General features: G+C 36.0%; 3 protein-coding genes across 3 annotated transcripts; all 3 read left to right on the plus strand.

Moving 5' to 3' along the window:
- Nucleotides 1-1,446: 1,446 nt before the first annotated feature.
- On the plus strand, nt 1,447-2,842 carry LOC132606621 (uncharacterized mitochondrial protein AtMg00810-like). The gene has a single exon (XM_060320201.1). It carries the CDS (start codon nt 1,614-1,616, stop codon nt 2,595-2,597), a length of 984 nt encoding a protein of 327 aa, XP_060176184.1. The 5' UTR covers nt 1,447-1,613; the 3' UTR covers nt 2,598-2,842.
- A 690-nt stretch (nt 2,843-3,532) lies between these two features.
- On the plus strand, nt 3,533-4,103 carry LOC132605256 (dirigent protein 23-like). The gene is made up of 2 exons (XM_060318460.1): nt 3,533-3,926; nt 3,961-4,103. The coding sequence occupies exons 1-2, from the start codon at nt 3,533-3,535 to the stop codon at nt 4,101-4,103; spliced, it is 537 nt and encodes a 178-aa protein (XP_060174443.1).
- A 3,964-nt stretch (nt 4,104-8,067) lies between these two features.
- Nucleotides 8,068-8,861, plus strand: LOC132605257 (dirigent protein 22-like). Its single transcript, XM_060318461.1, has one exon. It carries the CDS (start codon nt 8,089-8,091, stop codon nt 8,668-8,670), a length of 582 nt encoding a protein of 193 aa, XP_060174444.1. The 5' UTR covers nt 8,068-8,088; the 3' UTR covers nt 8,671-8,861.
- The last annotated feature ends 15,184 nt before the right edge of the window (nt 8,862-24,045 follow it).

The following is a 24,045-nucleotide window of genomic DNA, read 5'->3' on the forward strand; positions in this document are numbered from 1 at the left end:
AGAGTAGGTCATCCGAATGTCTAGAAATCTATTTTTTTTTCCAACTGTTCTTCTTCTCTTTTTGTTTCCCTGAACATAAACTGCTCAACCTTTTGCCTAATTCTCGTGATTACATATGGCTGAACTCTACACATGTCTAATACACCATAGATGTTATATGGTTTGATTCAGCTATGTTTGGTTGTTGCCTTATTTATATGTAGTAAGTGTGGTGGCTGAATTGTGTATACCTGAGGTATATTTAAAATATACACAGAATATACAATCTGTTAATTCGTTTGAGCTCATATTTCGTATGTTTAACATTATTCATTGGTCGTATGCTAATCCTTTTCTTTCGTTTTATGCATGACTATCGCATACGAGTCCGAGGGACTCGTTTTCTTCCTCATTTGGCGTTGGGCTAAAAACCCAACAAAATCTCCTTCTCGAGTCAGCCCTGTTCGCAGCCAGATTAGAGAACAAAATCTGGGCCGAAGCCCAATAAGCGATGAACAGTTCGCATCAACCCATTAAGGCTACTGGGCCGAAGCCCAACAGTAGCGGACAACAACACTCCTAAGTGGGCTGAGCCCATTTAAATCATCTTACTCCTCCATTTTATTTCTTTCGTACATCTAATGTGTATTGTATGGCTAACATTTTTGTTTGTTAATTTAGATGAACCTTAGCGACATTGAGGGGTTTAGTTTAGTAATGGGTAGTTAATTCCACAAATTACATTCTCTACTATTTATGTTCTAAACTATTTATATTATCTATAACATTTATTTGGAGTAATTGATTTTGAAATGGCCTGCCTACACATTCTTGGGTTAAAGGAATCATTTTTCATTCTTACCATCTTAGGATTTTTCAAAACATCACAAATTTTACACTATGTTAGCTTATTTTGAGAAATAAAAAGGCAAGTTAGTTCTATGGATAACTTCCTCACTTTAGCTCTTTTTCAATGCTTGAAACATTTATCTGTTAAAACAATCCTTACAGAGGCTATATTGAACTAATAGTCTTTTGTAAGTCTTTCTTTTAAATAGCACTTAAAATCTTCTTTGATACAAATTATTACCTTCTACAAATCCTATTTTTGAACCACATTCTTACATGTCTATTTATAACTTTAAGCCATGTTTACAAAGCTACGTTATTTTCTATAATACTATATTCACACTTAGCCTAACTAATCACAAGTCCGGTCGGTCAACCATTGTTAATGGGTCTTAAAGGATGCCTAATACCTCCCTTTAGACTAATTGAACTCTTACCTAGAATCATTAAGTTTCGCAGACTTTTAAAACAGAGTTAACTTTAAAATAACTTCAATAAATTTTAGGTGTCCTAATTCACCATATAATAATTAGGTGGCGAGTCCTTAAAAATAACAAAAATAGGAATCACCAATATGTTGTACTTCTAATTTAACCCGGTTAAAATGGGGTATAACAAGGTACTCACAACTTGAGGGTATAGACTTTGAAGAAACTTTTAATCCAGTAGTGAAAGCTACTAGCATAATAGTCATTTTGTATGTTGCAGTTACCTTACACTAGCCCATTAGACAGTTAGATGTTAAGAATGCATTCCTGCATGGTCATTTACAAGAATAAGTGTATATGAGTCAGCCTCCAGGTTTCATTAATACTCAACATCCAAATCATGTCTATTTTCTAAAGAAAGCTCTTTATGGACTCAAACAAGCTCCTAGAGCTTGGTTTGAGAGGTTCCGTTTATTTCTCCTTCACCTTGGGTTCAAATGTAGTAGGGCAGATTCTTCTCTTTTCACACTCCATAACTCAGCAAGGATAATATTATTGTTGCTGTATGTGGATGATATAATTGTTACAGGAAGCAACTCAAGGCAGATAGGGGAAGTAGTGCAGAAGCTGGGAAGTGAATTTGCTATGAAGGATCTTGGACCCTTGAGTTACTTCTTGGGTATTAAAGTGAAGTACTTTCCTGGAGGAATTCACCTAACTCAAAGCAAATATGCAAATGATCTGCTAAAGAAGGTGAATATGGCAGAAGTAAAAGCAGTACATAATCCATTAGCTCAGAGGCATAGATTGCAAGAAGCAATTGGCAGTGCAGTTGATCCCTCAGTTTATAGAAATATTGTGAGAAGCTTGCAGTATCTTACTCTTACCAGGCCAGATATCACTTATGTTGTAAATCTTACAAGTCAATTTATGCAGAATCCAAACAGTGTGCATCTTCAGGCTGTTAAAAGAATAATGAGGTATGTTAAGGGAACAATTGATCATGGACTAAGAATCATATCACATTCCTCTTTTAGGATATATGGTTTCTCAGATGCAGACTGGGCAGGCTGTGCTCTTACAAAAAGATCCACAACTGGATATAGTGTGTATCTTAGTGCAAACTGTGTGTCCTGTTCATCAAGAAAGCAAAACACTGTTGCAAGATCAAGTGCTAAAGCTGAGTATAGGGCATTGGCAGCAACTGATCGAGTAATAGGTTTTGTTTTTCTCTTGTTCACGTTGATAGCCCCGGTTCAGTTCAAGCTGCTGCGAAAGAATTTGTCGAAGTGTTGGAACGAGCTTTCCAGGACCAGGAACCAATTCAAATTTGGATCTTGACATGTCGGTGGTTTTTAACCGTAGGCATTTTGCCAAGAAGTTGGTGGGCTTATCATGAATTAGGTCGGGGTGGCTAGTGGTTTCGGGATCCTTGTTAGCGACCCATCAGTCTTCCCTAAGCTGTCAGAGTCCGATCGAAGCGAGCAAGAGATAGAGGAATCCTCGCTCATAGATGTGAATTGAAAAAGCAAGCCCGAATTCTTTTGTGTAGTGTGTCCTGTTGGGAGTAGAATTCAAGCTTGTAAAAAAAGGTTCCAGAAAAGTGTGGCTGATTTGTTCTTTTACCGAAATCACATGGATAAGTTACATACTACAAGATATTGGAGTATATATCAGAATTGCCCCTACTCTATTTTTTGACACTTAAGTGCTTTGTACATGACTACAAATCCAGTTATGCATGCTAGAACTAAGCATGTGGAACTAGATTATCATTTTGTCCGGGAAAAGATGGCTCAAGGACAGTTTGTTACTCGGTTTGTTAGATCAAAAGATCAGTTAGCGGATATTCACACCAAAGCTCTTGGCAAGGACCTGTCAAATTCTTCAGAGACAAGCTATGTGTGGTGAACTCACCTCCCACAAGCTTGAGGGGAAGTGTTGAAGATAATGATCATGATAATGATCAATGTATTCTTGATAATTATGTTAGTAGTCTTGATAAGGACTCAATCACTTAGTACAAGTTTAGAAGGAGTGAAACACTTGTATAAGATTATCTAGGAGAGTTAGAGTATATCTTGTATACCTAGAATATAGGTGTATATCTCATGTATAAATAGGAGTATATTGTATACTGCAGAATACACGGAAATACAAACTTCTTCTTCTCTTTTTAAACGTGTGTTTTCTCAAATACATCACTCACATGCATGTATATATATACTCATGCATTTCTTTGCTGAAGAAATGAAGGGGGCGAGACTTAGTTAGTGATGAAAAATACCAACGTAGTTCTATTGCTATTCTTCATTCTTATGCCAATAATGGCTCAAGGGGTTGTCTTAGGATCCAAATCTGTGCAACAATGGTTCCAGAAACTTCCTAATGCAAAGCAAAAGATAACCAAGTTTCATTTCCACTTGCACAAGATAGCTAGCGGGAAGAATCCAACTGCAGTTCGAATAGCCCAGTCCAACATGAGTATCAAATCTCCAACTGTCTTTGGGTTTGGTGAAATGATTGACGACTCACTGACAGTTAGACGACCAGAACCCAATTCGGCAATAATGGGTCGAGCCCAAGGGATTTATGGTTCGGCTGATCAAAAGGGGTTTAGTCTAATCATGGCCATGAACTTTGTGTTCACAACTGGCAGGAACCCTGTATTTCACCAGTATCGCGAGATGCCGATCGTTGATGGTTCACCAGTATCGCGAGATGCCGATCGTTGGTGGTTCTGGAATATTCAGGTTGGCTCAAGGAAGTGCCACTGCAGAGACCTATTGGTTTAATACTAGTGGGGATGCTATTGTTGAGAATAATGTTATGGTCCTGCATTACTAGGGGTGGACATAAATATCGAAAACCAAAAAACCGAACCAAACCGAATGGATTCGGTTTTTCGGTGTTTCGGTTTTTTAAAATAGCAAATTCGGTGTTCGGTTTCGGATTTTCGGTTTTTCAGTTTAACCGAATATTTAATATAATTTTTTTTATATCAATATATAATGATATTAGATGCATATAATGATATGAGTGCGTAAGTTCAAGGAAATTAGATAGTCAATCTTATGGTCAGTGTTGATCATGAATCATTTGGTAGCCAAGGTTGTAGACATTAGCCTATAATTGAAACTAGCAATAAGTTGTTGTTAAGCACTATCGCTTTAGGTTTACTGTGGAATACTATTTTAACATCTACCAGAATTGGCAAGAGACCACAAGTTTCGTTGTGCTAGGATAGTGTTATGATTTGTTGCTTTAACGGGTGAGTAAGCATCAAATTATTCTTCTGAGTTTTTGATTTATTCGTATACTGTAATATTTAAGTGTTGTATTTTCCGAATGCTATCATGCTTCATGATTTTAACAGAGAAATAGAGAATAAAATTAAACTAAAGAAGTAACTGCTCTACTGTTTAAATTCTAGAGAGGTGTTGATTGTATTTGGTTAGTGGTGATTTCTGCAAAATATGAGTTGGTAATGTATGATGCTACTACGTGGAGTTCAAATTTAAATAAGGTAGAATTCCCTTGATATTTACTTCTAAGGCAGTAAGGCTGTATTGTTGCTGTTGCTTTTGAGTTCCATGTGGTTTATTTTCGATTTCGATACCTCCAAATGTCTAGTGTAACTTTTGTTGATATGGAAAAGTTTGAATATTATTAATGGGTGACTATTGCTTACCCAATGCCAAAAAATCGAATTAGAAAACCGAAACCGAACCGAACTAATTCGGTGCGGTGTTCGATTTCCACTTTAAAAAAATCGAAACCGAAATACCGAACCGAACTTTGAAAAAACCGAACCGAACAACCGAACGCCCACCCCTATGCATTACTCACATTAATTTGAACCTTTGCTTCTTATTTTTCGTTTGTAATTTCCTGTTTTATTATATTTGATTGATACTCCTATAGTTTTTTGACGTATATTTTATGTCTTAAGGTTTACTAAGAATTAAGGATGTGTGAAATAAGACTATATATTTGAGATGTTTTGGATTGTACAGATTACCAACTTTCTTGGACATGTTTACCGTAAGGAATAATCTGATTTTATAGTCAACTAACTGAGATACTCCTTTGTCCTAATCTTTTTGACACTTTTCGCTTTTCGAGAGTCAAACTTTCTAATTTTGATCATATGTTTGAACATAGAATCTTTAAATTTCTCAAAATAAAATTTACATATTTGGAAACTATATAAAAAGTACTATAAGTCACCCTAATCAATCATTTAAAATATTCAAAAAACATATAAAAAAATTACGGTCAATGAATAACTCATTTGACTCTCGAAAAGCGAAAAGTGTCAAACAAATTGGGTCGGAGGGAGTATATACAATAACCTAAAATAAGCTATGTACAGCTAATGAAAACAAAAAGTCGATAAAACATTAAAAAAATAAGGTCGAAACTATCTGGAAGCAAAAGCTGTCATATTAAAAAGGAAAAAAGCTCAAATATGTCATCAAATGATCAGAAAAAACTTATTTATGCCAATCATATCGTTAATAGTTGAGCTCAAAAATGTCACCGCCGTTACCATTTTGTGTCATATATGTTATTACGCACTAACAGAACTCTACTAGTATCACATTTTGCCACGTGTCATTATATTAACCCTTCATTTTATGAGTGACATATATGAGCCTTTGTTAAGTTTAGTGGCATATTTGATCCCAAATCCTATATAAATCTCCATCTTTTGTAATTTTATGTAACAAATTTATAAGGACAAGTTTGTCCCATATACTAATAACACTATTATTTTACATGAAAAAAATATATTCACTTATTTAATTGGATTATGAATCTAATCTTATTCTACATCATTTACAACTTTTACGTACTTTATGGCTCTTTCAAAAGATTTTGAAAAACACATAAAATATATTTGAGGTAAAAAAAAAAAAAAAACAACAACAACAATAACAACAACAAATTTGAAAGAGAGTACATTAGTTAGGTGTAGATAGGCAAGAAAAGTTACATACGAGTGAAATTTGTGATGTTAATAATGGTTGGGAGAAGGCTCAAATATGTCACACTCATACTCATCTACACTTTATTAGTGTACACTCTTTTAAACACATCTCTTTATTTTATTTTTATTTTTTGTAAACAAATTTTATGTGTTTTTGAATTTAAAGAGTCATATAGTACTTGAAAATTGCAAATGATGCAGAATAAGATTAAATTTATAATCCAATTAAATAAGAGAGTATAGTTTTTTCATATAAAATAGTAATGTTATTAGTATATGGGACAAACTTGTCCTTATAAGCTTGTAACATAATATTAGAAAAGATGGAGATTTATATAGGAATTGGGAAAAGGCTCAAATATGCCAATGAACTTAACGAAGGCTCATTTTTGCCTGATAGTACGTAGTAGAGTTCTATTAGTGAGTAATGACATATGACCCAAAATGGTAAGGGTGGTGGTATTTTTGAGCCCAACTATTAATGAGTAACATGAATGAGCCTTTTTTTATAGTTCGATAGCATATTTAAGCTTTTTCCTTTTTAATATGTCAGCTTTAACTAAAATTTTATATTTATATTAAGAAAATCATAATTATGTATAAAAAAATAAATTTAAATCCAACACGTGATGCCGCTACTTTAAAATTTAGAAATTATAAAGTTCAAATTCTAACTTCTCCTATATCTGTGATAGCAATATAACTGTACATTTTAATGATCTGCAGACTTCATGATACAATATACCGCTTATTGTTAATCTTTCCGTTGTTTATATATACAAGGAGATCACGCAATATATACGTTGCTAACAACTCATTCAATATATTTGCTATATGTTTGAATGATTATCATCAATTTTTATGTGAGATATATATATATATATCTACTAGCTAGTAATGGAAATTATTATCAAGTGATCTCTTTATTCACGACCAAAAAAAAAAAAAAAAAAAGAATGGATCAGTGACTCAAACTCTCGATCTACGTAAGTACCGTTTGGAAGTGGACATCCATTGATCGAGTGTTTGGCAATTGACAGTCGATACTATACTGGCTCATTGTCAATAAATCTCCCTTAAACCACATATTTCTTAAGAAGATACTCCATATGGTATATCCCTGCCTTTATGTGTGCAAGTGGTTCAAGCTCAAAGTAATCATAGTTATTAACCGAGAACTAATGTTAGAACTCAATGTACTATATTTTTGGGTTTAGAGACAATCATACCAGACTTGTATTTGGCATATTCAATTTGCTACCACGTGAAGATCTAGATACATCAATAATTATAACCTGCTTGCTTTGCCCCCAAGTTACGCCACGACAATCTAAAACACTACACAATATAATATCAATTTTTTATTTAATCAGTATATTTTAACTTGTTCTAGCCAGAGGGTTACCTGTTTTAATTACTCCTTTCATCTCAGTTTATGTGACCCTTTTTGCTTTCCAAGAGTCAAGTTGACTAATTTTTGAAGCAAAATTAGATTAAATCAACTTAATATTTTAAAATTATAATATACATATTCAAAAACTATACAAGAAGTACTATAAGTTACAATTCTTCTCATGCAAATATGATGGAAAGAATACATTCTAAAATGTGTCAATCAATACATAGTTTGAACCTCGAAAAATGAAAAGTGTCACATAAATTGAGGCAGAAAGAATAATTTTTCCCACGTTATGAATTTGAAATGATTGCTCGCATGGAACTAGCCCCTATTTGTCTTTAAACTTCTAAAACAAGCAATACCTACACAAGCGCAGGCATATATATACTCCTGCATTTCTTTCCTCAAGAAATGAAGTGAATGAGACTTAACCATTAGTGATGGAAAACACCAACGTAGTTCTATGGCTTTGCTTCATTCTTATGGCTATTGCTATGCCAATAGCTCAAGGAGTTGTCTTAGGACCCAAAGCTGTTGATCAATGGTTCCAGAAGCTTCCTAATGCAAAGCAAAAGGTGACCAAATTTCATTTCTATTTCCACGACATTGTTAGTGGGAAGAATCCAACTGCAATTTCAATAGTCCAGCCCAACATGACGACTAATAAATCCCCAACTTTCTTTGGTTCTGTTGCAATGATCGACGACCCACTAACAGTTGGGCCAAAGCCCAATTCGACGATAGTGGGTCGAGCCCAAGGAATTTATGGTTCAGCTGATCAAAATGAGTTTGGTCTAATCATGGCACTTAACTTTGTGTTCACCACCGGCAAATATAATGGGAGCACACTGAGTGTTCTTGGTAGGAACCAACCATTTCATAAGTACCGTGAAATGCCGATTATTGGTGGTTCGGGGATTTTCCGATTGGCTCAGGGGATCGCCACCGCGAAGACGTACCGGATGAATATGAACACTGGGGATGCTATTGTTGAGTATAATGTTATAGTCTTGCATTACTAATATTTGCCGTTTTGCTTTTTTATTTTATCATTGTTAAGAGGTCTTGGATCATCCTATTTAACGTCTTTTGTTTTCTTAGTTTTGAGTGTTTTTTATTTTTTATAATAGTGTTACCCATGTGAAGAAGAACGAATCAGACTCACAATTGTGTGCGTTGGTGCAATATAAACATTTTAATATTAATATTAAAATATTAATGTGCATTATATCATGACATGTTAGTGGGAGAAAGTGGTGTCATTATTTTTGTAACTCTTGTAACTGCAAAAACATTATCTCCTACTAATTACCCTACTAAACCTCAATTTACTGGTACTTTCTTGACATTTACTTGTGGAAAAAGCCCTACACCTATATAAAGGATACTTTCTTCCTTGTGTTGAGTAGATGAGGAGTGGATGAGAAATATTATGTTGTGTTTAGACTTTGAGGTTGATGTGTACATAAAGAGAGAGTTGAGAGAAGGAAATAATATTCTAGCTCTCCAACTTAGTCACTGCAAAAGAGAGTAATTTTATGTTGAAGGAAGGTGTTCTTCTGGTAGAGCTTTGAACTCTTCAACCAGTCCGGAGTTGTTTGAGTTGTACGACATTGACGGGCTGTTGTATCCTGGAGGGGACAAGTCAGAGTTATACTGCTGGACCGGTGAAGATTATACTGCAGTGGGCTTGAATCTCCTTAAAGAGAGCGAGATATCCGCGTCTCAACCTGAAGAATCTTTATTTTATTTTTCAACTGTAATTTGTGGTATATTCACCAACAGTATGGACAACTGTCACTGATTTTACTAGATAATTTTCCTTCGTCTCCCAACACATGTTAATTTTTCTCTTTCAAAAAAAGAAGTCTTTCGTATAACTCTCAATGGGTTGGGAGATCTGAGAGGGTACTAAAATATCGATGGGATAAATTTCATAGATAGTTAACTATCTTTTCTAACACAAAAATCACACCACCAACAAATCTTAACTTTTCTATGAATAACTCTTTTTAAAAAAAGATAAAAGTAATAAATAAAAAGTCAATAAGAAAATTCGACTCAACCCGACTCAAAACAGATAAGAAGAATTAAATATCCCTTGTGCTGCTAACATCCTATTTTTCCATTTTTCCTACCATTTTAATATGTTTGGTTTGAAACACTAGGTGGTAATGTAAGAATTACACGTCTCTTTAATGAAATATTTAATGTGACTTGCATATTATGGTAATAAATTATTTATCTTGTCTTCCAAGTAAATAATATATATAACAGATAATATATGTTAGTTTTGCATATCCGGGAGTTTCCTTGATGGGAGGAAACAATTTATTAAGAGTCTCTAAGACAACCATATTTTATGGAGAAGTCTCTACGGTTAAGGTTTTTGCCGAGGAGTCCCTAGCCTATCCATAAATACGCATGAAGAAAGGTAATTCTCCACACACTTGAACAACCATGATTGAATGTACGTTCCTTAATTTTCTGCTGAGCTTTGGCTCTGTGTATGTGTTTAAAATTAAACAGGTAATTTTTCTAGGTGTCCAATTCAATAAAAATTAGTATTTTCACTTCTATATCATCACCAAATTAAACAGGGTATGAGAATCATATTAACCAAGAATGATACTATATTTGTAAGTTTTGATTGACAAAGTTTATTTCCCATAATACTAAGTTTTTTGTAATTGTGCTAGCCCAAGATTGGAAAGAAATTCCAGATCACCAAGTTGATGACGGAAAACTATAAAATTAGTTAAATTTCATATATGCTATATCCATATGTAATGCACGCCTAACTTCACCAGCTATACAATCTACTTTAAGCTACAATTTACGAGAGATGATGATTGACTTCAAGATGAAGAAGAAGCCATCTTTTTGGCTTGAGAGCCCACGGATAGAAAATTGTAAGGGTGCGCGTTCGGTTTTTTGATTTGATTTTGTCAAACTTCGGTTCGGCTAGTTCGGTTTCGATTTTTTGAAGGTGGACACCGAACACTGAACCCAACTAGTTCGGTTCGGTTCTTTCGGTTTCGATTTTTTGAAGTTCGATTTAGTTCGGTTTCGGTTTTTTCAATTCGTTTTTTTTATATATGATATTAGAAGCGATTCCATTTACACTAGTTCATATTCTCAAAAGCAATAAAACATAAAACTGATAAATTGAAATCAAAATCAAACAAACAGGATACACAAGAACGGAAAACCATAACCATGATATAGGATTACTAGGTGTTATATACATACAGTAAGAATAACTAAGAAAACACATAATGGACATACATTAATCCTAAAGACACATCCTAGTCACTTTCCTTTGTTAAGGATATTTGATTTTCTCGACTGAAGTGAAAAATTGGGGATACAAAAGCAAAAGAGGGCTTGTTACAATTGAGTTTTTTTTGGGCTTAAACTTAATGACTGGACTACTTTAATTTTTTTGGGTAATGCATTAAACTTCGGTGGGCGATCGGTTCTTCGGTTCGACTATTTCGGTTTCGGTTTTTTTGAAGGTCGACACCGAACACCAAACCAAACTAGTTTGGTGTTACACCCCGCACCTTCAGAGCATGAGCATGCCACGTACATCACCATAGTAATAGAGTATCGGAGACGTCCCATGATGTTTTGGAAGGTACAAGCCATGGGAAGTATGTAACAATGAAGTAAAGGATAAATTACGATCTCGTAAGTCGTAATCAGGAAAGACTATTTTGAAACACAAGAACATGGCCATTATCAAGTATAATAAATGATAAGTATCATGTATGGAGAGTTTCGGAAGATTTCGAGATCAAGGAAATTGAAGAAAATAAGTTTGATGAAAATTTGCGAAATGTTGGCAGGATTTTGGGCAGATTTTTAGTCAACTTTGGAGTGGCATATCTCCTAGTATATTAGGAGTTTTAAGGTGTTTCAAAATCCTAAAATAACGTTCATCGAGTCTAGTTTTCAATGCAATAAACCGCTCATCGATACGACGTCGGAGAAGAGAATTATGGACGTTACAAGTTTGGCTGACAGAGCAGAAACATCACTGCTACAGTGATGCTACAGTGCTGCCGACTTTGGCACCCTATATAAGGGGCAAAACCCCATTTTTTTGGGTCATAAAATTTCCCAAATATTCTAGAAAAATCAGTAAGCAAAGAGAGCATATTTACCTCATAAAAGTAAGGATTTTGAGTAATTTCGAATGACGCAATATTAATCGAGGTCCAAGTAACGTGTAGTCGCGATTATAGTTTTGTCTTGCGTTGGAATTGGCTGGATTCAAAGTGAATATTGAATATATTGCTGCTCTAGCAAGAATAAGGTATGAATCTCTGCTTATTAATATTATATTTGGTTTATTCACGAAGATAAAGTCGTTAAATAATCGTATAGCGGTTTGGCTAGTTGTGAAAATTGGAAAACATCGTGAGGGATGTTTTATGATACATAATGGTGTTGGAGATGATGTTATGGATGTTGGTATTGTTGTTATTGTCGTTGGTTGTTGAATTATGATTTCGGGCTAGGCATATAAACGGGGGAGATGCTGCCCGAATTTCGGCAGATTCTAAATGAATTTAAATTAAGGGCTTAAGACGAGCGAATGATGATGATCCTAACAATAGTATGAATGGTTGTATAAGTAGATTACGAGGCTACGAATAATCTTAAGTGAATTGCAAGACAGGAAGTAAGTTGGAAGTCGAGAAATTATCTTCCAGGTATGTTAAGGCTAGTCCATTTCTTTCTAAAGGCATGATCCTTTTGTTATAAACCTTTGTGTCATACCCATAATATCCTTGGTTTCACAAATGCTAGAAGTCCACGAATCTCGTGATCCTTGTGATGTTATTGAGCTTCTAAAGGCACGATTCTTTCCTACCAAACCATGCATGAATTCCATGAAAATCCTCATTTCCAAGAATGTTAGAGATTCATGACTCATAAAGTTTTTATGACGCTAAAGATGAATAATTTTTTTATGATAACCATGATCATGATTATGAGGGATTTATTTATCCAAGCTCTAAGGCATACGGATTTCATGTTATTATGAGATGATTTTATTCATAGAGATTTCCATATATCATTATGAGGTGATTGAGCTTACTTTGCAATTTCTTAATTTCCTTCATTGTTGGTAATCTCACCTTATGACCCTTGTTCCTTCAAGGTGGGATGAACGATGATGATTGATCCATAATATAATCGGATGCTACCGACCTTACGTCACTCCGATATAGTTGTGGCTTTTGACTGGGCTCTTATGCATGCTTTATATATATGTATGTATTTTCTCACACCACGCCGCGCTATAGTCGACCGGGCATGACACGTAGATGTGCACACCACTGCAGTGGGCATGTTATGATATTGCCCCGGACGCGGGCTAATGATGATAACACCGAGCCTCAATGGCCGGGCATGATACTATAAATATGACACCGAGCCTTAATGGCCGGGCATGGTACTATGTATATGTATAAAATGTTTTTTAAGGCTAAGCATGCATGGCATCCGCCTTATGAGGCATCCAGATGTACAGGTTATCTCTTATATTCCATGTTACCTTTCATATCTATATTATGTTGTTATTCATGCCTTACATACTCAGTACATTATTCGTACTGACGTCCCTTCTTATGGACGTTGCGCTCATGCCCGCAGGTAGGCAGGGAGACGGATCAGACCCGTAGGTCTTCTATCAGCGGATTCTCAAGAGCACTCCACTTTCTTCGGAGCTGCAGTCTATTTGGTATTGTCCTTATGATCATTTGTATTCCATGTAGAGGCTCGTAGACGTGTGTGTACAATTAGATGTTTTGTATCTCCACCGGTTCATATTATGGTATAATATATTGGTGGCCTTGTCGGCCTTATTTTGAGCTCTTGATACTTTACTGTTAGCCTTGCCGGCTTTATAATATATACTGTGTTGTGGCGACCTTGTCGGTCCGCATATGTACATATGTGTTGAATGATCGGATATTCCTATGTTGGGCCTTTTCTGCGTGCAGGTGTTCTTTGAGTTGTGGTTTATAATTTTCAAAGTAACGGATAAGTCAGGTGGTTCCCGGCCTACGGGTCGGAGCCCGTCATACTCTTGGTAGGGGTGTGACAAATTGGTATCAGAGCAGTTCGTCCTAGGGAATGTCTACGAGCCGTGTCCAGTAGTGTCTTGTTTATGGGTGTGAAGCGCGCCACACTTATAAACAAGAGGCTGCAGGTCATTTAGGAACTATTGACCTTTCTTTCTTATCTTAGATCGTGCCATAGAGCTGAATCATAGGATATGATGTCCCTGATCCTAACCCAAATGTTTTGATCATGGATAAGCAGTTGATTATGTCACTACGAGAAAATTTCTACGAATTGAAGTTGTTCATTCGAAAGGTATGTTTCCTGTTTTATTAATATGGATAGATGTTTACATAAGAACTTGAGTAAGATATTATGGTATCTGTGATTGCTCTGTGGGGCATTGGATGTGTTTTCTGGGCTGTGTGCAGGAATGAGGTAGTAAGAATTATAGAGGAAACTCTGCCGAAATTTTTACAAATTGAATTGTTTGCATGTCTATAGATAAAGAGTAAAGGGAAAATGTGACCATCAGCCGTTTGGTAAGTCATGATTGAAGGAACAACTATGCGACACTTTCAAAGAGAAGTTTTAGAGTGATTTTAATTTAATTTAAAGAAGGAACCCTGGAGGGAAAAATGATTGGTAGTTAAAGAAACTGGAGTGAGTTGCATCCGAGATTTCGGAGGATTGAGACCTATTGGAAACATAAAGAAAGTTGACATTAGGAACTCAAATACGGTATTACGATTTATAGATTTGATTGGTTAGTGAGAGATAACAAAGAGATATTGACATGGAAAAGGAAGCTAACTAGTACGGGAAAGTTCCACCCTATAAGTGTGTGTATATATATATATACGAGATCAAGATGGGTTTGTACTCAGTGGAATGTTCTGCAAACTTCCAGGTAGATATTATTAAGTGGCAAATGGGAAAGAGAACTTTAAGAGAAACGGAAATCAAGGAGGACCTTCAGGACAGAAGTACGAGAAAGTGCAGTTATGAATTGATAAAAGGAAGTTATGTGATTGGCGACTATAGGAGGAAGCTTAATAAATTAGTAAGGTTGGCCAAAGGTAGATAGTGATGGCATACGACAGTGGACTTGGAATAGAGATGCGATTGTAAAGGAAACAGGACGAATATACGAGGAATAGACATACATACAAGCAAGCTATGGTATTTTAAAGGAAAATAAGAAATGAACGAAGGAAGAAAGAAAAGGGCGTATTTTACTAAAATTTCATGATGAGAACGAGAATTGGCGGGACATTAGAAGGATTATGATGCATGATTATGATACAAACACTTAGTTAAGAGAAACTATGGGACACTATGAGCCAAATTAAGGAAAAGAAGAATAGTGAGAATGAATGAGAGAGAGTCTCAACTTTTACTGGTATGGTATAAATCCAACTCGGAATTGGGAACCAAGAGTAAGAGGAATCTCAAGGGTACTAGTGAAAGGATAGCTATGAAGGAAAATGGCGGCTGAAGGAGCATGGTATAGTCGGGCATTCTATAAGGAGCCTAACGAATTCCGATGTCACCATTGACTCATTAACCTAGGGGACTATTAGGCATGAAAGAAGGAAGTGGTTTGAGTTGGGTCCAATATGTGTGGACATTTGACATGATACAAGAATCCAATTAGCAAAAAAAAGTCAAACCATGCAATGAAAGTAAATCTGACATTATATGGACTAGAAGAGTTGAACGACCGCTAGCCAAATGACTACCAAAGACGGTCAATACTCGAATGTTACTGGTATATGAGAACATTCTTAGACGAATTAGAATATTCCCAAGTACAGAAGAAGGAAATGTACTGGCTAGAAGAAGTCGAAATTCGAGATGAACTAATATAGCAAGGATGTGCTAAAGAAAAGTGGAAATGGACTAAATGTAAGTATATTATGAGACAAACATGGGAAAGGAGACATGACAAGATAATGAAGGTTTAGCAAATCAAAGGGAATAAGTTTTGTCAATGCAATACGTTGGGTTCCGGGCTATGATTCGAATCGCTCGTACCAGAGAATTTTTTGGTTACAATAAAATATGTAGCAAACGTACCCCAAAAAGGTAACAGAAGAAGTGAGAAGGTATACAAGTGACCAAGGATAAGTATCAGGGACAAACGGGATTACTAAAGAGAAATCGTAGCGCTGGAAAAAATGAGAGTTTTAAAAGAGGAATATTTATAGGAATTTCAATGATCGTCAAAAGAAAGAAAAACAGTATGCCTGTGGATAACAGTACTGCCTGTGACTAGAAATATCTCTTGCGTCGTGAAATCATAAGTCACTGTTTATATTAAATCGTGAAGAGCATATGTCATAGGACCATATAAATAATCGTAGTGATGAAATGACTAGTAAAATGGTGTTGGGATGACAACAAATATTTGAAGAGGAATGAAAGCTAGTTAAGTCTCAATTAGCCGCTGGTATAGGAGAGCCAAGGACTTAAAGAGGGAAGCACACTCGTATTGAAAGGAAGTTGTGATTAAGTAAGATTTTATTTTAGTCTCCTGCTTACGAGTTATTTTGTAATGATGTTAAGATTAGAGGAGAAGAAATTGGAGGAAAGATTCAAACATAGATTTGAAGATATATTGAATAGTAAATTACCTTGAGATATGATCAATTAGTATGTTGTGAGTATAATTTTCTTATGAGGGATAACAATGATGATAAGAAAATGTGGTATACAAGTGTATAAGGAATGGTGCTGAGGATTGTTGTATGGGTCGAATGGAGTCCCATTTGAATATAGATCCCTTGGCTGTGGTATTTTTGACGCATTGGACAAGTAATCTGAGGTAAAGTAATTAATGAGAATAATAAGCCATTGGCAAGGAAATGCTATTGCAAGCCATCAGAGCGCTACCATAGGTGGGACTATAATGACATTGTAAGGAATTAAGGAGTTCGACAAAAGCATTAAAAAGGAAATGGAATCATATGTATATAAAATCGATTAGTATTAAGAGCATAATCTAAAGTAGCACTAGAGAAGCAAGCAAGGAAAACTGCCACAGCTAAATAAGAAATTTGCCCACTAGTAGAGAAATAGAGGGTTGCGAAATAGGGAGGACTAAGCCTACGGAAGGTGAAGTCATGGAAGTAGATGAAGATAAGATCGCAGGAAAAGGATTCAAGGATATAAATAAAGGAGATGGACATGACATTTAAGGAATTAAGAGATCCGATTGATTGATAAATCGAAATAACAGATAATTGCGTCGAACTATGGGAAAGACTTATTAAGTGAGAATCGGGCAAAGGTTAAAAGTAGAAGGAGAACCCCAAAGGAAATGATCAAAGAATATCACGTTTGATTGGAACAAGCGGCTGACAATGAGACCTCGTGGAACGAGCAACATGATGGCTCTTATTGGAAAAAGGGATGAATGAAGGTTACAGACAAAGAAAAGAATGAAAAGATTCGAATTCGCTGCATGACTAGAAATCTTGGTTATTCTTCGACAAATTTCTGAATTCTCCCCAAAGTTATTAGCCGAACTAAGGATCAGAAACTTTAAGAGTAAATTGAAGGAAAGGAATCATTAGAGAAGAGGTTTGAGTTGTTTTTTTTATATAAGTATAGGAATTACCATTAGTTATCCAAGTGCCAGAAGTCCAATTGAAGGGAAGAGAAATTAAGCGAGACATTTCTGTGTTACACTAGTTAAAAGATAAAGTACCGCAAGGATTAATTCGACTGCTATAGAAAGCAAAGGATGGTAAAATGTGACCAGTCTTGAGATTATCTTTAAGGGAGGAAGAATAAGAATAAGTAAACTCCAAAAAGGCAAAGGCCTGGGACATCTGTAAAATGTAAGAAAGATACGTGGACATCGAAGAGAACAAGGAATTCTGAATAAAAAGAAGATGGGATCAAAATTGGATAAAAGTATGTGGTAAGTACGGGATGAAAGGGCATACAAAAATGTAAACAACGAAGGCTGAAGAGGCAATGAGAACGATAAAGCATAAAGAGTTAGTATACAAACATATAATAAGAAAAGGGACGACCTTGAGTACTAGCGTAAATTTGGCCACAAAAGAAGAAGGATAAACTACGTAATTCGGATAAGTTCAGTTTTAAATGAGCAAGTAAGACTGCATGTAAGTAGGGTAAATACTGACAAATACAGGTAAGAACATTGATATCTACCTCGAAGCGAACTCTACCTCAACATTCGAGGACGAATGTTTTTGAAGGGGGAGAGAATGTTACACCCCGCACCTTCAGAGCATGAGCATGCCACGTACATCACCATAGTAATTGAGTATCAGAGACTTCCCATGATGTTTTGGAAGGTACAAGCCATTTTGGAAAGACTCGTAAAGGATAAATTACGATCTCGTAAGTCGTAATCAGGAAAGACTATTTTGGAACACAAGAACATGGCCATTATCAAGTATAATAAATGATAAATATCATGTATGGAGAGTTTTGGAAGATTTCGAGATCAAGAAAATTGAAGAAAATAAGTTTGACGAAAATTTGTGAAATGTTGGCAGGATTTTGTGCAGATTTTAGTCAACTTTGGAAGGGCATATTTCCTAGTATATTAAGATTTTTAAGGTGTTTCAAAAGCCTAAAATGAATTTCGTCGAGTCTAGTTTTCAATGAAATAAACCGCTCGTCGATACAACGTCGGAGTAGAGAATTATGGACGTTACAAGTTTGGCTGACAGAGCAGAAACAGCACTGCTACAGTGCTGCCGACTTTGGCACCCTATATAAGGGGCAAAATCCCTTTTTTTTGGTTCATAAAATCTCCCAAATATTCCAGAAAAATCAGCAAGCAAAGAGAGCATATTTACCTCATAAAAGTGAGGATTTTGAGTAATTTCGAGTGACGGAATATTAATCGAGGTCCAAGTAATGTGTAGTCGCGATTATAGTTTTGTCTTGCGTTGGAATTGGCTGGAATAAGGTATGAATCTCTGCTTATTAATATTATTTTTGATTTATTCACGAAGATAAAGTCGTTAAATAATCGTATAGCGGTTTGGCTAGTTGTGAAAATTGGAAAACATCGTGATGGATGTTTTATGATACATAATGGTGTTGGAGATGATGTTATGTATGTTGGTATTGTTGTTATTGTCGTTGGTTGTTGTATTATGATTTCGGGCTAGACATATAAACGGGGGAGATGTTGTCCGAATTTCGGCAGATTCTAAATGGATTTAAATTAAGGGCTTAAGACGAGCGTATGATGACGATCCTAACAATAGTATGAATGGTTGTATATGTAGATTACGAGGCTACGAATAATCTTAAGTGAATTGCAAGACAAGAAGTAAGTAGGAAGTCGAGAAATTATCTTCCAGGTATGTTAAGGCTAGTCCCTTTCTTTCTAAAGGCATGATCCTTTTGTTATAAACCTTTGTGTCATACCCATAATATCCTTGGTTTCACAAATGCTAGAAGTCCATGAATCTCGTGATCCTTGTGATGTTATTGAGCTTCTAAAGGCATGATTCTTTCCTACCAAACCATGCATAAATTCCATGAAAATCCTCATTTCCAAGAATGTTGGAGATTCATGACTCATAAAGTTTTTATGACGCTAAAGATGAATAATTTTTTTTATGATAACCATGATAATGATTATGAGGGATTTATTTATCCAAGCTCTAAGGCATATGGATTTCATGTTATTATGAGATGATTTTATTCATAGAGATTTCCATATATCATTATGAGGTGATTGAGCTTACTTTGCAATTTCTTAATTTCCTTCGTTGTTGGTAATCTCACCTTATGACCCTTGTTCGTTCAAGGTTGGATGAACGATGATGATTGATCCATAATATAATCGGAGGCTACCAACCTTACGTCACTCCGATATAGTTGTGGCTTTTGACTGGGCTCTTATGCATGCTTTATATATATGTATGTAATTTCTCACACCGCGCCGCGCTATAGTCGGCCGGACATGACACGTAGATGTGCACACCACTGCAGTGGGCACGTTATGATATTTCCCCGGACGCGGGCTAATGATGATAACACCGAGACTCAATGGCCGGGCATGATACTATATATATGACACCGAGCCTTAATGGCCGGGATGATACTATATATATGACACCGAGCCTTAATGGCCGGGCATGGTACTATGTATATGTATAAAATGTTTTTTTAAGGCTAAGCATGCATGGCATCCGCCTTATGAGGCATCCAGATGTACATGTTATCTCTCATATTCCATGTTACCTTTCATATCTATATTATGTTGTTATTCATGCCTTACATACTCAGTACATTATTCGTACTGACGTCCCTTCTTGTAGACGCTGCGCTCATGCCCGCAGGTAGGCAGGGAGACGGATCAGACCCGTAGGTCTTCTATCAGCGGATTCTCAGGAGCACTCCACTTTCTTCGGAGCTGCAGTCTATTTGGTATTGTCCTTATGATCATTTGTATTCCATGTAGAGGCTCGTAGACGTGTGTGTACAGTTAGATGTTTTGTATCTCCACCGGTTCATATTATGGTATAATATATTGGTGGCCTTGTCGGCCTTATTTTGAGCTCTTGATACTTTATTATTAGCCTTGCCGGCTTTATAATATACACTGTGTTGTGGCGACCTTGTCGGTCCGCATATTTACATATGTGTTGAATGATTGGATATTCCTATGTTGGGCCTTTTCTGCGTGCAGGTGTTCTTTGAGTTGTGGTTTATAATTTTCAAAGTAACAGATAAGTCAGGTGGTTCCCGGCCTACGGATCGGAGCCCGTCATACTCCTGGTAAGGGTGTGACATTCGGTCCGGTCTTTCGGGTTTCGGTATTTATGCCCAGCCCTAGAAAATTGTATTCTTGGGGGAAGCGTGGTCCTATTCCGTTCTTTTAATATTTTAATTTATTTATATGGATTTTAGGTTTTGGGTCCGGACGGGTCAGATATTTTTAATTGTATTTTTAGTTCTAATTTTTTTTTTTTAAAGAGTAAGAAAGTGTTATCCATTGAAAAGTTAGGATTTTTCAGTGGTGTGATTTTTGTGTTAAAAAAGATAGTTGAGTGACTTGAAAAAAAGTGATAGTTACGAAACAATCTATGAAATTTGCCCAAAGTATGTGGTATAGTTCAACATCCAATTATATGTGTGTGTGTGTGTCTATACTTCCATTTTCCTTGACGATTCAAGTTTCACCTTCATTTCAAGATTGATTCTGTAGGCCCAATTGATGTTGACCTTGTACTTAAAAAAATAACTTAAAAATCTCCTCCTTTCCTATATCGCATTGTTAGGTTGAAGAATGATGATTAGAAGAAGCGTTGTCGAGTTAAAAGTTACAAATGTATATAGTGTCACCAGAGACAGGACAAAGAAGAAAAAGGGGAGAGACAAGAGAAATATGTCTATTTTTTTAAAAGACAAAAAGGGAGCTGCCATTGCCTCTCCTCATGGCTGTTATTGTTGCATCGAGTTGCTACAGAGAAGTCATAAACGAAATCTTCCCTCCTGTCTCGAATAATACCTCCAATCCCAACTGCACTTTTAAAACTCACGTAAGTGTTGATGTTTGATCTCTTGTTGTCGGGTCTAAGCCATTTAACCATCCTCCAATCTATATCTATATAAAAGCAGGCCATAGGCCCGCTGACGTGGCGTTCTAAAAAAACAGTATTGATATTTATCTTTTTCCTGTTTTTTTTGGATTTTCCTCCTAATTTCTCTCTTCTAAAAACCTGAAAAGACACCTCTCTTCGTAAAAAAAAACACGCCTCTTTTACTTTTCCCAAACGCAGTCAGTCTCTCCCTCTTCTTTCTCCCACGGTTTATTTTGCTCTATCCTGCTTCATTACTCCTTCACACCCGCATATCCATGGGTACCATTAAATAGCCCTCCCTTTAAGTATCTATGATGCAAAGATTTGGCAACAACCAGAAGAAGCCCATCACTTCTTCCCAAAAAGATTTGTTCTTCCGAATGCATCTGAGGGGAAACTTTTGTGCTCAATGAGTATTAAAGACATATTCTATGTCATCGGAATTCAGCCATGGGTTCTGGTAATACACAACTTCTCATCAAATTCAATAGTTATGCGGTTAATGTTCGGTTTCGTTTATATATTTGGTTTGTTTTTGTAAATTTATGTCTGTCGCATATGCGGATATGGAGGATTACAGGTATGAGTACTCGGACAAGGGACAGGACAGGCAAGATTACAAATCCCAAATTTTATAACTTCAATTTTGAGATTTTCCTGTAGAATTTTTAATGCTCAATGTTGTAAATACGGTGATGTATTTTATTATTCTCGGTGATTTTCACGATATTATTCTATTATTCTGAGTTGTGCTCATGGTGTGTTCCATGAAACGTTTCATTGCTTGGTTACCTTGTGTTGGAAAGCGTTCTCTCTAAGGAGATTGTTTTGTTTTAAAAATATCTTGATAATAAGTATCTTTGATTCAACTATTATTTTTCACATTGTTGTCAACATTTATAAGTTTCCAGCTGATCAAAGTACCCACGGAGATTCGTGGTATAATTTTGTAGTAAATGCTAATTGGCGGAAAGTCTGATATACTACCATCTGAATGGACCAAGAAGGTAACAAGCCATTGAATTTTACAAACAATAAACCTCAACTACTAGCAAGATGCGCCGTGAAAAAATGAAGACATATTTCATTGCTCCACTGTAAAATAAGAAACCACATATCCAGATATCATTATCTTCTCCTTGGTCATGTTTTCTCTTCCTCTTCATAATCAATGAATTTGTTATTTATGATTTGTTGCTTTTGTCTCTGTCAATTTATGATCTGTTGTTATTTATGTCCTTGTCGAGTTTTGAGTGCTTACAAGAGAGAGACATACGTTCTGAGAATAATATGAGGGGCAACTTTGGAGGTTTTGTTTGAAATAAGCCTATGTACGGGAAATATATAACCTTGAGACCTCAATAACCGGTAATCCACTCTGATCTAGCTACAAGCTTATTTTTTCTTACTCCAAATAATTAAAAACACCATGTCATATGCAATTAACGTCCTGATTTCCATCCTTCTTTTACACACTTGAAGTAAAATGTGCATTTGCATTGGAATTCCTTTTTAATCCTAACTCAGTACTGGAATTACTTCAGGGCTGCAATGGCAAACAAAAACTCCGAAGATAATAGGACTTGGACTTATCTATCAATATTTGTAATAGTTGGTCCATGCTGCTTCTTCTATTTACTTGGAGCATGACAAAGAAGTGGTTTTCGGAAAGGAGAAAGTAGCTCTGGCAGTACCAAGAGGTATGAATTGTGATATACTACCAAATCTCAATTTTGAGGCTCAACATGTTAGCGAAGCAGGCATGTCGAGTAAATCAAGCCATGTCAAGATCAAAAGCATGCTATGAACTTCCCAAGGTAAAGTATGAACTAACAAATCTCAATTTTGAGGCTCAACATGTTAGCGAAGCAGGCATGTCGAGTAAATCAAGCCATGTCAAGATCAAAAGCATGCTATGAACTTCCCAAGGTAAAGTATGAACTACCGAGAAAGGCATTGTCCACCTCAAGAAGAGAAGTTACATTTCCTTATTCCAGCACCTAAGGGATATGTCGGGACTTCGTTCCCTATGCCAGTGTTCTATATAAGAGCTTGACAATTGAGAAGGCCATTCAAAATTGGGTTGAGGATGAGAGTGACGAGTTTAGGTTCCCAGGAGGCAGGACGGTTTCCTCTAGAAGCAGATAACTGTATCGGCTAGCTTGCTTCAGTAGTCCAAATCGAAATGGGACAATTCGGACTGCTTTGGACACGGGTGATGGGATATGTTCCCTCCTTTGTAAACTTTTTTTTCCGAGTGTAACTTGAGTTATGAACACACTATATTTTTATAACCTTGTGAATGCAATCCGCCGTAACATGTGGGGCTCATAGCTTTGTTAGAGAATGTAAAGACTAGAAAGTTTTGTCTTGATCTTTTCTTTTGTCTTTTGCGAAATTGGAGATTTATGAGCTACATACTCCTTCTATCACAATCGAGGAGTGTGTAAGTATGGATAGGATCCCGTTTTGTTTTTCAAACGACCTTACATGGTGCAATAGTGAGAAGCCAATTTTCCCGATTAATGGGTTCCGAATAACGAATGATCACACAAGAAAAACACAAAGGCTTTTACATCTCCATATATATGTTACTTTAGACTGGCATTCTTCCTCTAATTACTACTTTTCATTTTAGGATTGCTCTTCTTTTCTTGAACTTAAATTATCCGTTTCTTTTGAGAACAAATATCTCTTATTACAATAACAATAACCTCTAAATACATATACCAA

The sequence above is a fragment of the Lycium barbarum genome, chromosome 8 (genome assembly GCF_019175385.1).
Source record: "Lycium barbarum isolate Lr01 chromosome 8, ASM1917538v2, whole genome shotgun sequence".
Lineage (NCBI taxonomy): Eukaryota > Viridiplantae > Streptophyta > Magnoliopsida > Solanales > Solanaceae > Lycium > Lycium barbarum.

Coding starts and splice junctions, on each gene's coding strand:
- LOC132605256 (XM_060318460.1), top strand. CDS start 3,533: ATGAAAAATACCAACGTAGTTCTATTGCTATTCTTCATTCTTATGCCA. Junction 3,927..3,960: donor AACTGGCAGGAACCCTGTAT/TTCACCAGTATC, acceptor GATCGTTGATGG/TTCACCAGTATCGCGAGATG.
- LOC132606621 (XM_060320201.1), top strand. CDS start 1,614: ATGAGTCAGCCTCCAGGTTTCATTAATACTCAACATCCAAATCATGTC.
- LOC132605257 (XM_060318461.1), top strand. CDS start 8,089: ATGGAAAACACCAACGTAGTTCTATGGCTTTGCTTCATTCTTATGGCT.